This window comes from Macrobrachium nipponense, chromosome 18 (assembly GCF_015104395.2).
Source record: "Macrobrachium nipponense isolate FS-2020 chromosome 18, ASM1510439v2, whole genome shotgun sequence".
NCBI classification, from domain to species: Eukaryota; Metazoa; Arthropoda; class Malacostraca; order Decapoda; family Palaemonidae; genus Macrobrachium; species Macrobrachium nipponense.
Genome location: NC_087211.1, coordinates 75,988,375 through 76,003,154, shown reverse-complemented (window position 1 = coordinate 76,003,154; position 14,780 = coordinate 75,988,375). Strand labels below are relative to the sequence as shown.

Below are 14,780 nucleotides of genomic sequence, written 5' to 3'. Positions count from 1 at the left end.
GATTGGATGTATTAAAAATCAATATAAATTGTCTGTTGGGTGCCAATTCAGAACGTATGGTACGTCGATATAAAAAAATTTCATACATTCAACTTACCTGTCAGATATATACATAGCTATTGACTCCGTCGTCCCCGACAGAAATTCAAATTTCGCGGCACTCGCTACAGGTAGGTCAGGTGATCTACCGCCCTGCTCTGGGTAGCAGGACTAGGAACTATTCCCGTTTTCTAATCAGATTCTCTCTGTCGCCGGTAGTATAACATTGTTGTACTTCCTCCTGACTGGAATTCTTTTTTCACAACGCTTTTTGATCATCTTTCGACTGATTTTTGGTGACGTACTTGGATCGTTGTTTGGCATTCGCTATCGTGGACTGGTTTTTGGACTTCGCTTTGGATTTCGTGAATATGTCGATTCTAGTGTTAGCTTCAGAGTGTGTGTGAATGAAGGCTGTAAGGTGAGGATTCCGAAAGCTTCGGTAGATCCTCACTACATGCAGTGGTTGTAGAAAGGTTGAATGCTCAATTGAGAATACGTGTAACGAGTGTGAGAGATTGAGTGCGCAAGAATGGAAGAATCTGACTTCTTACTTGAAGAAGTTAGAGAAAGATAGAGAGAGGAAGGCGGCTTACAAAAGCCGGAAAATGTCTAGTAGTTCTGTAGCTTCTTCTTCTTCTCTTAATTATGCCCATTCTATTTCAGCCCGTTCACAAGTTTATCCCTCTGATTCCGCCTCAGAAATAGCGGAACTCAGAGCTTCCCTTCACAAAATGCAAGAGAAAATGGAAGCATTGGAAGGTAAGAGAAGTGAATGTGGTTTCTCGAGTGATGTTAGTGTCCCCAGTGTAGTGAGGGGGGCGTCTGGTCGTCCCTGCGACGCTCCCAGGCCTAGACCTCTTCCAAGCTCCCTGGCCCAGAGGAGAAGGAAAGTCGAAACGCCTTACGGGGGGGTGTCGTGGGGAATCCCCAACGATCAGGCGTCCCTTCGGCAGAATCGTATACATCAGACTGCCAGGGACAGCTATAGAAAAAGCGTCCTTCGTGAGTGCTTTTCATCTTCTAGTTTTCGCGCCTTCTCCGAGAAGAGGATGGAAGGAATCGAAGCTTTCACGTCCGCTAAAAAGGAACTGGAAAGAACTGAGCTTAATTCTAGCCGAGCGCTTCTCTGAAGAGGAGGCGCCTTCGGTAATCAAGAAAGCTAGAAAGGATTTAGTCCTTGGAAGGGAAAAGACTCTCGAGCGCCTTCCAGATCTCCTTCTCCTGATTCGAATGAGCCTTCGACCAGGAGAATTTTGATGAATGTACAGGAGCAAATAGCGTCTTTGGTAGGAGTACTTTCTAAAGAGCCTACTCGTTAAAAAGGATGACGGCTTCCGATTAAAGAGATCCAAATACAGATCTCCTGTCGGCGCGACGAACCCTCCAGGGGAGGTTGTCGCACAAGCGGCCATCTTGGGGGAGCGGTGCGTTAGGCAGGCGAGATGTGGGAAAAGAAGTAACTCCTACCAAGCGTCAGGCGCCAACTAGGAGCCAGGCGCCAAGTAGGCGCAAAGAGCCTGACTTTACTGTAGATCTTTCTAGGCCCAGATCTTCATCCAAGCAACAAGAGCAACTGGAGAAGAGAGAACTCCTGATAGGAGTATAGCGCCCGCTAAGCGCAATATACTTGCTATTCGAAAGGCGCATTCCATGAGCGATACTCCTACCAAGCCTCAGGAGTATTCGGAACTAGATGCGCCTTCGTAGGTCAGGAGTATTCGGGGAAGAGATACTCCTGCCAAGCGCCTTGATTACTCTGGCCGGTCGATACTCCTCCCAGGCGCCAGGAGTATTCTGGACTTTTTACTCCTACCAGGCGCCAGGAGTATTCTAAGCACGATGCGCCTACCAAAGCGCCAGGATTATTCTGAGCTTAATACTCCTAACAGGCGGAGTATTTGGAGCAGGATGCGCCCTCCAGACGGCAGGAGTATTTGGCGAATGGCCTTCCAGACGGCGGAGTATTCGAAGTGTAACGACTGTCAGGCAGGATACTCCTACCAGGCCTCAGGAGTATTCTCAGCGAGATACTCCTGCTAAAACGCCAGGCGCATTTCTCCTCATGAAGAGCTTGACATCCGACAGGAGTCTAACAGGCGTAGAGCATGATACGTGACTCGCCTAATGATAAACGTAAGGAGAGAGTTACTCCTAGCCCATCTCCTTATAGAAGTGCTTCTTCTTCGGAAAGGAAGAAATCAAGAGAGGAGACAGAGGAGGGAAGGGAGCCTTCTCCTTCCGATCCTATTAATTTAGATGACGTCTCGGAGGACGAAGTTACTAACAGAGAAGGGCTTTCGAATTACAAAGTTCTTTCTGCTCTTCTTCTTAGAAGAATATGGAGATGCATTGACTCCAGCCGCTCCTCCTTCTCCTCGCTCTCTATTTTCAAGTACGAAGGCACACAAGTCTTCGTCTTTCCTGAAAATGAAACCGGCCATATCCATGAAAAGGGCCTTACAATCTCTGGACTCCTGGATCAAGACTAAGGAGTTAGGAAGGACGATCTTTTGCATGCCTCCCGCTAAACTAAGGGACAGGAGAGGCATATGGTACGAAACGGGAGAAAACATGGGATTGTCTCTGCCCGTTTCAGCTGAATCGGACTTCTCCAGTCTCGTAGACTCGTCGAGGAGACATGCTTAAATTCGCGAAAGCAACATGGGGTCTTTCGGAAATGGACCTCTCCTCAAGGGACTTTTTCATACCTTAGAAGTATTTAACTTCCTAGATTGGTCCCTTGGGGTCATTGCTAAGAAGTCCCATGAAAAAGAACAACTAAGCCCTGAAACCTTGCATAGCATCCTTAACATGCATCGATAGGCGGTTCAAGATGGATCGGCGGAAGTGTGCTCCCTCTTCGGTGCGGGAATACTAAAGAAGAGAGCGGTTCATAGTGCCTTTCCTCACTAAGGCCGTCTCGCCTTCGCAGAGATCGCTTTGCTGTATCGCCTCTCTCTGAGCATTTATTTCCTTCGCAGTTGGTGAGAGACATTGCCCATTATTCGCTAACTGAGAAAGCCACTCAGGATCTTAATAAGGCAATCCTCAAGGAAGAATAGACCTGTGCTAGTGAGGAAAAGAAAGCCTCTAAGCCAGCTCAACAACAGCAGCCCATTTCGGGAGAGGCTCTCAGGCTAGATCCATTGTCAGAAGGAAATCAACTGAAAAAAAAAAGGGGAAGATCTGCCTTCCGTCCCTTTAAGAAGGGAAAATGAGAAATCTTTCCTCCAGACACTGTAGGAGCCAGGTTACAATTCTTTGCGGGAGCAGGGAAGACATAGGATCCGATCCTTGGTCAATGTCAGTAATCAAGAAGGGTAGTTATATCCCATTCAAGGACAGACCCCCCCTTGACAACGTCACCGGAGGGAACTGCTGTCAGCCAGATACAAGGAGCCCTGTTCTGATGGATACTCTTCGTCAAATGGTGGAGCAGATGTGGGACAAAAGAGCAATAGAGCTGGTACTGGATCAAAGCTCCCCGGGGTTTTACAATCGCTTGTTTCTCGTAGCGAAAGCCTCGGGGGGATGGAGACCGGTACTGGATGTAAGTTCGCTGAACAAATTCGTACAACAACAGAAGTTCAGCATGGAACGTCTGCCTCAGTACTTGCAGCTCTCCGTCAAGGAGATTGGATGGCGTCTCTAGATCTTCAAGACGCATATTTCCACATCCCGATTCACCATTCGTCGAGGAAGTACCTTTTCGTTTCAATGTTCAGGGGAAGGATCTATCAGTTCAGGGCCCTGTGTTTCGGCCTGTCTACGGCTCCCCAAGTCTTCACAGACTTGATGAAAAATGTGTCAAAACACCTTCACATGAAAGGGATAAACGTCTCCCTATACCTGGACGACTGGCTCATCAGGCCAGGTCTCAAAAGCAGTGTCTGGAGGACCTGTCAACAATCCTGGAATTGACAAAGACATTAGGATTAATCGTGAACCTCGAGAAATCCCAGATGGTCCCCAGCCAGAACGTAGTCTATCTGGGGATTCAGATGGATTCTCGGGGTTTCGAGTATTTCCTTCTCCAAGAGAGAGTAAGGAAAGGCTGTGCCACAGTATTTGACTTCTTAGAGAAAGAGCGTACTTCAGCGAGGGAATGGTTGACCTTCTGGGGACCCTTTCCTCGCTCGAACAGTTCTTTCCTCTAGGAAGACTGCATCTCCGTCGCTTCAGTACTTCCCTGAGAAGCAGTTGGAGTTGGAAGACAGGACAGCTCTCGGACACGTTTCCAATCTCATTAAAGTAAGGAACAATTAAGGTGGTGGTTGACCCCCTTGGAAGAAAACAGAGGAGTATCCTTAGAAGTTCGGAACCCAAACCTCTGACATTGTTCTCAGACGCGTCGGAGACAGGTTGGGGTGCGACTCTAGGTCCGAAGAAGTGTCAGGCACCTGGTCGGAAAGAGCAGGTGTCATGGCACATAAATTGCAAGGTAGCTCTTTGCGATTCACCTCGCGTTAAGGAGCTTCGAGCAGATATCAGAGACAAAGTAATTCAGATAAACTCCGACAATACGACCGCTCTGGCTTATGTCAAGAAACAAGGAGGAACTCACTCTTTCGCCCTATACGAACTGGCAAGAGATCTGCTGATTTGGGCAAATCAAAGGAATGTGGTTCTTCTAACGAGATTTGTTCAAGGGGGAGAGGAACGTGAGAGCAGACAGACTGAGCAGGAGGTTCCAGGTCCTTCCTACAGAATGGACCCTCCACTCGGAAGTCTGTCAGACCCTGGTATCTTTGGGGGTAAACCGCAGATAGATCTATTCGCCACGTTTCTCTCCAAAAGGATAGACACATTTTGCGCCCTGGTAGAGGATCCCAGGGCTTATGCAATAGACGCCTTTCTCCTGGACTGGTCAGGGCTAGACGTGTACGCTTTTCCCCATTCAAGATTCTGGGGGAAGTAGTCAGAAAGTTTGTGGCCTCGAAGGGAACCAGAATGACTCTGATAGCCCCATATTGGCCATCCCGAATTTGGTTCACGGAGGTGATGGAGTGGACAGTGGACTCCCACCGATCTCTTCCAAACGATAGATCTGCTCAAACAACCCCACTTCGAGAGGTACCATCAAAATCTACCCGCTCTTGCTCTGACTGCCTTTCGACTATCGAAAGATTGGTCAGAGCGAGAGGGTCTCTCGCAAGGCGGCAAGCGCAATTGCTAGAGCCCGCAGATCATCTACTAGGCAAGTGTACCAATCGAAGTGGGTAAGTTTTTCAGAAACTGGTGCAGGTCGAAGAAGCTGTCCTCTTCCAATACCTCTGTAAACCGAAATTGCGGATTTCCTTCTTTTCCTGAGGGAAAGTCACATCTCTGTACCAACTATTAAAGGATACAGAAGTATGCTTTCGTCAGTCTTTAGAAACAGGGGCTTAGACTTGACGAATAATAAAGATTTGCACGATCTCATCCGCTCCTTTGAAACGTCCAAGTCAGTAGAGCCTAGGATTCCGAGCTGGAACTTAGATGTGGTTCTGAAATTCTATCCTCGGAAAAGTTCGAACCACCTCATACGGCTTCATTCCGGGATATCACTAGAAAGTGTATATTTCTTCTATCTCTGGCTACGGCTAAAAGGGTCAGCGAGTTGCACGCCTTGAGTCAGAGTTGGTTTCAAAGAAGATTTCTGCGATTTGTTCATTCCAGACTTTTTCTTGCCAAAAACGAGAACCCTTCGAATCCCTGGCCTAGGAGTTTCGAGGTAAAAGGACTTACTAGCCTAGTAGGCAGAGAAATAGAAAGATCACTTTGTCCAGTTAGAGCACTGAAATTCTATCTGGACAGAAAGAAAGCGGTTGGGAGGCTCACAACATGGTCTTTGGTGCTCGGTGAAAGACCCCAAGAGACCTATGTCTAAAAATGCTTTGGCCTTCTTTGTTAGAAGTGTAATTACCGAGGCTCATAAGAACTGCCCAGATGACTCTTTTAATCTATTAAGAGTAGGAGCTCATGAGGTAAGGGCAATCGCGACATCAATTGTGTTCCAGAGAAATATGTCACTTAAAAATATTTTGGACGCAACCTATTGGAGATGCAACTCAGTATTTGCATCTCATTATTTAAAAGATGTGCGAGTAACGTATGAGAAATGTTTTTCTTTAGGTCCGTTTTGTGTCAGCACAGACGGTTTCTGGGTAAAGGAGAGAGCACCGATCCTTAAATATGTGTACGTAACCCTCTTGTCGGATGTGTTCTCGTGTTTCCTGTGCATGGGAGTGTCAGATGTCGCACTGTCGGCCTTCACTTCGCTTCATTAGGAAATCGAGTGACAGCTGACTATTAGAGGGTACAAAATTTTTATTTTTTGATTTTGTATGTATGAGTTTCGAGTTTGTGGTTGTTTGCTAAGAGTTTGGGGTGGGGATGACTCTTGGCAATCTTAGAACTAACACGGGTTAGGATCGGGTGATCGGGATCGGTTGTGCTCCTTAAGAAGGGGCGTGTTGTCATATAAGCGGATTAGCACCCCTTGACAAACGCCAGTTAGGCTCTGGCCGAGTAAGTGGGATAAGACCCATTGACAGACCAGCAAGAACTCTTTGAGATGAAGCAGACTCCTGGGCAGTAGCCACGAAGTCTTCCATGCTAATAAGGTAGGAACTAAGGTTTATTTATACCTACAACATATGTTGTTTACCTGTCTAGTCAGTTAGTTAGCTGTCTCTTGCCCTCCACCAAAGGGTGTCAATCAGCTATGTATATATCGACAGGTAAGTTGAATGTAGAAAATGATATTGTCATGATACAATAAAGTTTCATACATACTTACCTGGCAGATATATACGATTGAAGACCCACCCAGCCTCCCCGCAGGAGACAGGTGGAAGAGAGAATATGATTCGAAAACGAAGAATAGTTCCTAGTCCTGCTACCCAGAGCAGGGCGGTAGATCACCTGACCTACCTGTAGCGAGTGCCGCGAAATTTGAATTTCTGTCGGGGACGACGGAGTCGATAGCTATGTATATATCTGCCAGGTAAGTATGTATGAAACTTTATTGTATCATAACAATATCATGTTTTTTTTTAATTCACGGAAAAATACTTATAGGCCTACCAGGCAAAAACTTTTGAATCACGCGCCTTGGGGGATGCTGTAAGCTCACGGATCAAGGCGTCGTTTTGTTTACAATTGTTACCCAGCGCATAAGCGCGAATTTCTTTCTTCTCGCACTAAAAACATCAGCGACACATCTCAGAAATTATTTCGTCACTTGACATAATTTTTGCACCATTTTATATAGCCGTTACATGGAGCATTATATATGAAAATGTGTGCAATTTCATGTAGAATACAACTGAAAACAACTCATGGTTGTAGCTTTTATCAGTTTTGAAATATTTTTATATAAATAACGATGTGCCAAAATTTCAACCTTCGGTCAACTTTGACTCGACTGAAATGGTAAAAAAACTCAATTGTAAGCTAAACACTTATATTCTAGTATATTCAATCATTTACCTTCATTTTGCAACAAATTGGAAGTCTCTAGCACAATATTTTGATTTGATAGTGAATTTATGAAAAAACCTTTTTCCTTCCGTCTGCGCGATTCGCGGGGATGCTTACCAGAACCCCCCGTGAATAGTTAGAACCTGCGAATGTTTGGAACCCCTATAAAAACGCTAAAGACAGCCTATTTTGTTAGTTAAAACTCAAGAAAAAACCACTAAAAATTTTCATACTTGGTTTTTTTTAATAGTTTTATCACAAAAAGTGCATTTTATGATGAAATTGATAAAATAACTCAGGAATTTGTGGATATGTCTCATAAAGAAAAATACCGCGAATGCACGAATTTCCACGAATAATGCAGGGAAACGTTTCCCGAGAGAAATCATGAATACGGGGGGCCCCACCTGTATATGGAAATGTGCGCAATTTCATGTAGAATACAACAAAAAAACAAATCATGGTTGTAGCTTTTTTCAGTTTTGAAATATTTTCACATAACTTTAAGTGCCAAAATATCAACCGTTGTTCAACTTTGACTCGACCGAAATGGTCGAAAAATGCAATTGTAAGCTAAAACTCTTACATTCCAGTAATATTCAATCATTTAACTTTATTTTGCAACAAATTGGAAGTCTCCAGCAAAATATTTCGATTATGGTGAATTTATGAAAAAAAAAAAAAAAAATTTCCTTACGCCCGCTGCGGTAACTCTTCCGAAAAATACAAACATTTTTTCGTCTGATTGTCGTAATGTTTGCACCATTTTAAATTATCCGTTACATAAAGTTTTTATATATGAAAATGTGTGCAATTTCATGTAGAAACTACAACAACAAAAACCATGATTATAGCTTTTATCAGTTTTGAAATATTTTTCATATAAATAAACGATAAATAGAAAAAATTCGTCCTTCAGTCAACTTTAACTCGACCGAAATGGTCGAAAACTGTAATTGTAAGCTACAACACTTACAGTCTAGTAATATTCAATCATTACCTTCATTTTGCAACAAATGGAAGTCTCTAGCACAATATTTTGATTTATGGTGAATTTTTTGAAAACAGTTTTTTTTTTACGTCCGCGCGTTACGAATTCATGCATCATTTTGTGATAATATTTTCTTTGTGTTGCCTTGATCGTTTTACAATGTGTTATATACCAAAATGGTTGCAATTTAGTGTACAATACAACGAAAAAAAATTAACTTGTTAGCTTTAACCGTTTTGCTCACAGCGTGATTTGTATACAATTATATATTAATTTTTTTTCACTCTGTCATATATCCCGAATGTTTATATATGATAATTATATTTTTTTTATTTTTCATTTCTGATGGTTGCATACTAAACTTAAGGCAATGACAAAAAAGGAGCCAAAAATGAACTCTTAATCTTGAAAACTAAGCTTGCTGTGATTTTAAAAAAAAATTTTCCTCGTTTCGGCTCTCACAGTCGCGAATGCCGTCGGCATACGGGAGACGATTTTTAAAATACCGCTTCGGCGTTTAAGGGTTAAGTAGGTTATCTGGAAATACAAGATGTTCCCATATTAATGATACTCAAAACGATCAATGTAATTCATACAGTACTTTTTTTTTAGAAGTTGATTATCCATGTGAATTACTACTTTCAAATGAGAATACTGAATGATTTTAATGTATTTTATTAAAAAAGTCAAAATCAATGACAATATACTTAGAATTATTAACAAGACTTATATGATAATAAAAACATAGCTATTAAGTGTTTCAAGGTTGGAATGTAAAGTCACAGAATCAAAGTGACAGCATCATGAATTGTACATTTTACATTGGAACTAATTTCTTAGTTCATTACAAATCATATGATTATTTCTTACATATAGAAGATGTCCGAAGATCTTCCATTTGGTGTAATAGGTTAGCAACAGCATATCGAAGGTGATGAAATTTTGCTACTGGAACTTGAAATGTATAAGATGACCCATTGTTCAGCTCCAGTCGCAACATCACAACTGGCTCCAAGACACGTGACAACCAGCTGGAAGGAACAAAAGTTAACTTTTGCAAAGTAAATCAATAAATTGTCTCCTCTTTGCAGAATGAAAAATTACTGTACTGTATAGACTTCTTTACTGTTAGAGTTGAGAAAAATAATAAGCCTAACCTGGTTGAGATAGTTACTTCTACTCGCCAATTCATATTTGTCAGAACTGGCAATGAAGGTGCTGTGCTGCGTAGCTGTCTGTCGATGTCAGGTCTTGCTGGTCCAAACACAACTTTGCAGATATCACTTGCAAAATCCTCAGGTAATCTGGAAATTTCATCATCGTTAGGACTATAAAAGTATTCATGTATTTTATGAATTTAGTACAGGATAAGTGACAACACACAGAATAAAGATTTATTGTAATAGCTGAAAAAGTGCATTATCTTGATATCAGTATGACTTTAGTTTAAGTCATTAATTGAAACTGGATGGGTAACATACACACATGTTTGCATATAGCTTTGTGGTAAAGCCCGGGTAACAAACATATATGTTCAAGATTTGATGTGGTTGAATGAATTTTGTGGGAAAAATGTTCCAAGTGCCATTTATCACTATCGGCAACTCCACAGATCACTATACGAGAGTCAGAGTGAGCTGGGAGAGATTCAGTCTTTCTCCCAAATTCCCATCGGAATTTTGTTCTAATTTTTGTTCTTATCTGATATGATATTGTCTGAGCTGTAATTATAATTTGATCAAATAAAATATTAGAAAAAACACATTACTTGGAAAAATTAGTGCATTTTTACAACTGTCTTGGGGAAAAGAGGTCCACACCAGGTGGGAAATATTTACTTTCAACTTCCTGTGGAAGGTACATAAATTTTTTTAGATTTTCTTTACTTATACAATGAGCATATGCATATCTTCCTCTTTCCATTGATGAGTTTTTTTTTCCAATCGGCCAGCCTTAAATTTAGTTAGTCATGGGTGTGCATTAGCATATAGTAGTACGTACATATCAGCCTGAACTGTGAGGGTTAAGATGCCATGATAAAAAACTGTATTTAGCCTTTTGCTCCCAAAAGAAAATGTGAGATTCAAGATCTGTACATATTGTGTATAACTACAATAATGTCACTGCAGTAACCAAGTACTACTAAGTACTTTTAGGAAGAAAGAAACAAAATACTAACTAGTTTTCTTTTGGCTTTAAATGTTTTTGTAGTATTTCCATTCCTCTAAAATATGTTTCACCTGAAACTTACCAAATCTGGAACTTATACGTAATGTAAATACGGTATATGGAAAGTGAAGGGAACTGATTGATTGATTAATTAGTACTTGCTGGCGTTGAAGGGAATTGAAGGGTAGCTATGCGTTTCAAGGTACGTGTCAATTAACTTTTGTCAACTCAAAATACATTTTCAGTGTCCCTACATTTTTTATCATCATATGAGTTATTAACTTCTGCTATTAACTACAGTACACAAAATTTTCATTATTTTCCTTCTCATTGCCTATACTATTTCTATTACATAGAGCACAGGCTTTTAGAATAAAAAAAAATAAGTAACAATAATTGATAACTTAATAAGTAAGATACTTTGTGATGAGAAGGGCCAGCAAAAATCTAATTTCAACATACAATAGTAATAGTAATATTAACTTCTATTGAAACATGAAAGAATGCAACTTTACCCTAAATTAGAAAGATCTGCTGACAGGTTTTCTTGACGTGTTGTTACAGTATTGACTCTGAGAGCAGAACGCAGCAATGTTAAAATTCCTGCATACTGTATGCACACATTCTGAAAATAATTTGATAAATGATTTTTTGTATTTTTTGAATGTATTTTTACATGTATTGAACCCTTTATAGGAGGGGAACCTGCTTGTGAAATTCAGGGGTCCCATTTTCTCAACCTCGCTGACCAACTAACTGAAACCTGAGTCTAGTTTGCTCCAGCATTCTATTCTCACTTAAGATTAGGATTAATACTTTTTATCAAGATACAATATTTATTTTTAAAGACTGCTGATTAGAAAGTCACCTTTGTACAATCTCTAACAGTAAGCTATGAGTAGCAATATATATTTTTGCTACTCTATTTAGAAATTCAGGAAAGAGCTTTCCCTTGCAAACCTACAGTGACATGCAATCCATGAGCAGTCTTTAAACAAAGATGCATAGTGACAACAATAGTTAAATTTTACTAATATAATAAGCCACAAGGGAACTGTTATGCATAAATGTTGTCTTATTATTATAGGTGAAGCATATTCTTGTTCAGTTTTGTTTCTGCTAAAAATTACTTGTTTCCTGGCAACTGAGAATTGACTAATGTAACAAAAATAATATTATTAAGCAATTTGCTGCTATCTATTGGACTACTGCAATTCACAATAACATGAACATTTAATGGAGGAATTCTCTATAGAAGATTGTAGCTGAACAGGCTCTTGGAAGCTGCCAGGTGTACAATTTTTATTTCAGATACATATTGTAACATATAAACAAGCCCATAACTATTTATATTATTTCTGCTATCACTACTGTATATTATTTCTGCATATCAGCTATTATGTTCCAATTTATGCAATAAATTTAAAGTATAAATGCATTAGCACTTGATCCAATGCATTAAAATTATTTCAGCAAGAAAAAATACCCAAACTCAACAGCGCAATGCCTTCCAAAAGCCTCATAGCAATGAAAATGAAGTAAAATAAACCCATAAAGATAAAAAACCACACATAAAAAATTGGCGGGTGGGTGACTGGGTAGGTCTGACAGGATCTTTGTCAAGTTTTATAATAAGCTAACCTTTGGCCTACTAGCCAATGGATGATCATAAGACATGACACTTCTTCCTTGGTTATTTCCCAACAGTGCATATAATACAGCAAATTTTTATACAAAGTTAAAAGTTTGTATAGAGAAAAAGGAAAAACCATGCTTTGTCATAAGATAAAACACTTGTACTGTAATTTACAATCTCCCAGCTGCATGCAATATCATGAACATATATTTAAATAAACTTTTTCCTGCATGGGGTATGAGGTGAAATAATTTCACTCCTCTCTCTACAATCCTGTACTTTATCTGCCTCAGTGTCTATTAGGTCTAGGTCTTTAGCTATCCCCTTTTTCTGTGATCCACTGGGCCATCCTACAGGTGTTCAGCCTGCTTTTCCTGTATCCATTGCTTCTTGGACCAACTGTTCTTCACCCCTTCTCGTCCTAAGTCAAAGCTATTTCAGGACTTTTGAGATATTTAGTGTTTACTGAGACTATGAATTAAGTTTTTGTGAATGATGGGTCTGTATTGAATAAAGACTTTAGTTTATTAAAAACTTAACATTTTATATATACAGCACTATATCTATAATGACGTTTACTTCATCTTCATGTAAAATTGTGAATCTACCCTGTATTTTATATAAATAATCATATAAATTGTTGTTAACAAGATACTTTTAGATTTAGTTTCATCTTTTTTCATATAACTTACAAGTAAAATGATACAATCATATTCTTGTCTTATGACATTTTCAAGCTCCTTAAAAATGTGGAAAAAATGGAGATAAAAGCAGGAAAATGGTGGAAATACTGACAAGAAGACACATAAGACATTACCTACTTGTGTTCAGGAGGTAATGTATAAAGAAACTCGCACAAAATCTGTTGGTATTGACATAAAAATATGAATTCTGGAAGAACAGTTGTGAGCAAAATCAGTTAAAGATATATCACAGGAATTTGAGATAAATGGTGTTGTCCATCAAGGATAAACATTGAACACTGCTGCTTATCACAGTAATGGAAGATGCTACAAAAGAATGCAGAGAAAGGGGCCTAAGAGCTGCTTTATGCATATAATATAATGATAACAACAGACTTTGAGACAGGGGTGATATGATTTTTATCGATTTTTATGAAATGTAGGCAGTCAAGCCAAGCACTGGAGCATCTTCAGCCATTTAGTGCTTAGCCAATGGGAAGATAGAGACAGAATAGTAATACAAGAAAGAAGAGGCTCGATTATAAAACTGGCACAAAAGTTTAAAATACTTAGGATCTACTTTAAGCCAAGAGGGAGGATGTGAGGCTGAAGTTGACAGTAGGATAAAAGCTGTGTGGGGGAAGTGGAGAGAGGTAGCTGGAGTAGTATGCCATAAAAAAAATGCCAATCAAGCTAAAGATCGATAACGCAGTGATAAGACCAGTGTTAATGGAGCTGAAACACGGGCTCTAAGAAGAAAAGAGGAAGCAAAGCTTGGGAGAACAGAGATGAGAATGCTGAGGTGGATTAGGGATATTGCTGCTTGAGAGATTGGAAAACAATGAAATAGAAGGGCAGGCTTAGTAAAGATTACAGAGGTGATAAGAAAGTCACGATTGAGATGGTATGGGCATGTGTTAAGGATGGATGATGAGGAGGGAGTGAAGCGGGCTTGGGAAGAACCTGTTAGAGGAAGAAGATCGAGAGGGAGACAGAGAATTAGATGGCGAGATAAAGGGAAGGAAGATATGGAGAGGAGGTTTGGTGGAGGATGATGCCTTTGATAGAAGGCTGGGATAACGGTGGGAAAGAAGACATTGGAGCTGGGATAACTGTGGGAAAAAGACATTGGAGCTGGAGTGATTGGACAGCAAGGTAAAGATAGCCAGAAAACAAAGGAGATTAAAAATAGGGATCCAAAGATGGATCTGTGAGAAAAGCTTACACTTACACTAAAGATGCCTAAATGTAGTACACGAGCAATTGGAGAGTAAAGGGAACTTCAACTGCCTCTGTAGGCGCATGAATGAAACAGAGAGACAGCTAGACTTCAGATAAGTAAAAATGTCTCATTTGCAGTGGGAGCACAATCTTATGGTACGTACGTAAAGCTGTACTGTTCTATGCAGCAGAAACATCGGTACTGACAAGGAAAATGGAAGAGATTTTGAAATTGTGTGGCCACAGATTATTGGGATTCGTGGCTAGATTACATTGGTGGATAAATGTGGTGTACAGAGGTTTGAAAAAAAAAAAAAAAAAAAAAAAGGACTTGTTACCAAAAATTGAGTTGGCTTGGACATATGATGAGAAAGAAAGGAACATCTGGTAGATATGGAAGTAGAGGAAGAACTGTTGGTAGGACCAAGGACCAAGCTGAAAGAGGACAGAAGAAAGTAAAGCAAACTCATTTCACTTCTAATCCATAAAGGGAAAAGCAGATTTTAAACATTTATGATAATGTTGAATGTCTCCAAAATAGAAGTTTCTATACTTTACCAAAACTGTTTCCTCT

At 40.2% G+C, this 14,780-nt stretch overlaps 1 protein-coding gene across 2 annotated transcripts; it reads right to left on the bottom strand.

Moving 5' to 3' along the window:
• Positions 1 to 9,156: 9,156 nt before the first annotated feature.
• Positions 9,157 to 14,780, bottom strand: LOC135197210 (COMM domain-containing protein 5-like; the record flags this gene model as incomplete). 2 transcript variants are annotated; one of them, XM_064224263.1, is given in 4 exon segments in its annotated part: positions 9,157 to 9,528; positions 9,655 to 9,801; positions 11,182 to 11,291; positions 14,765 to 14,780. In XM_064224263.1, coding segments are annotated over 4 exon segments (445 nt in total), but the record flags the coding sequence as incomplete, so codon positions are not given.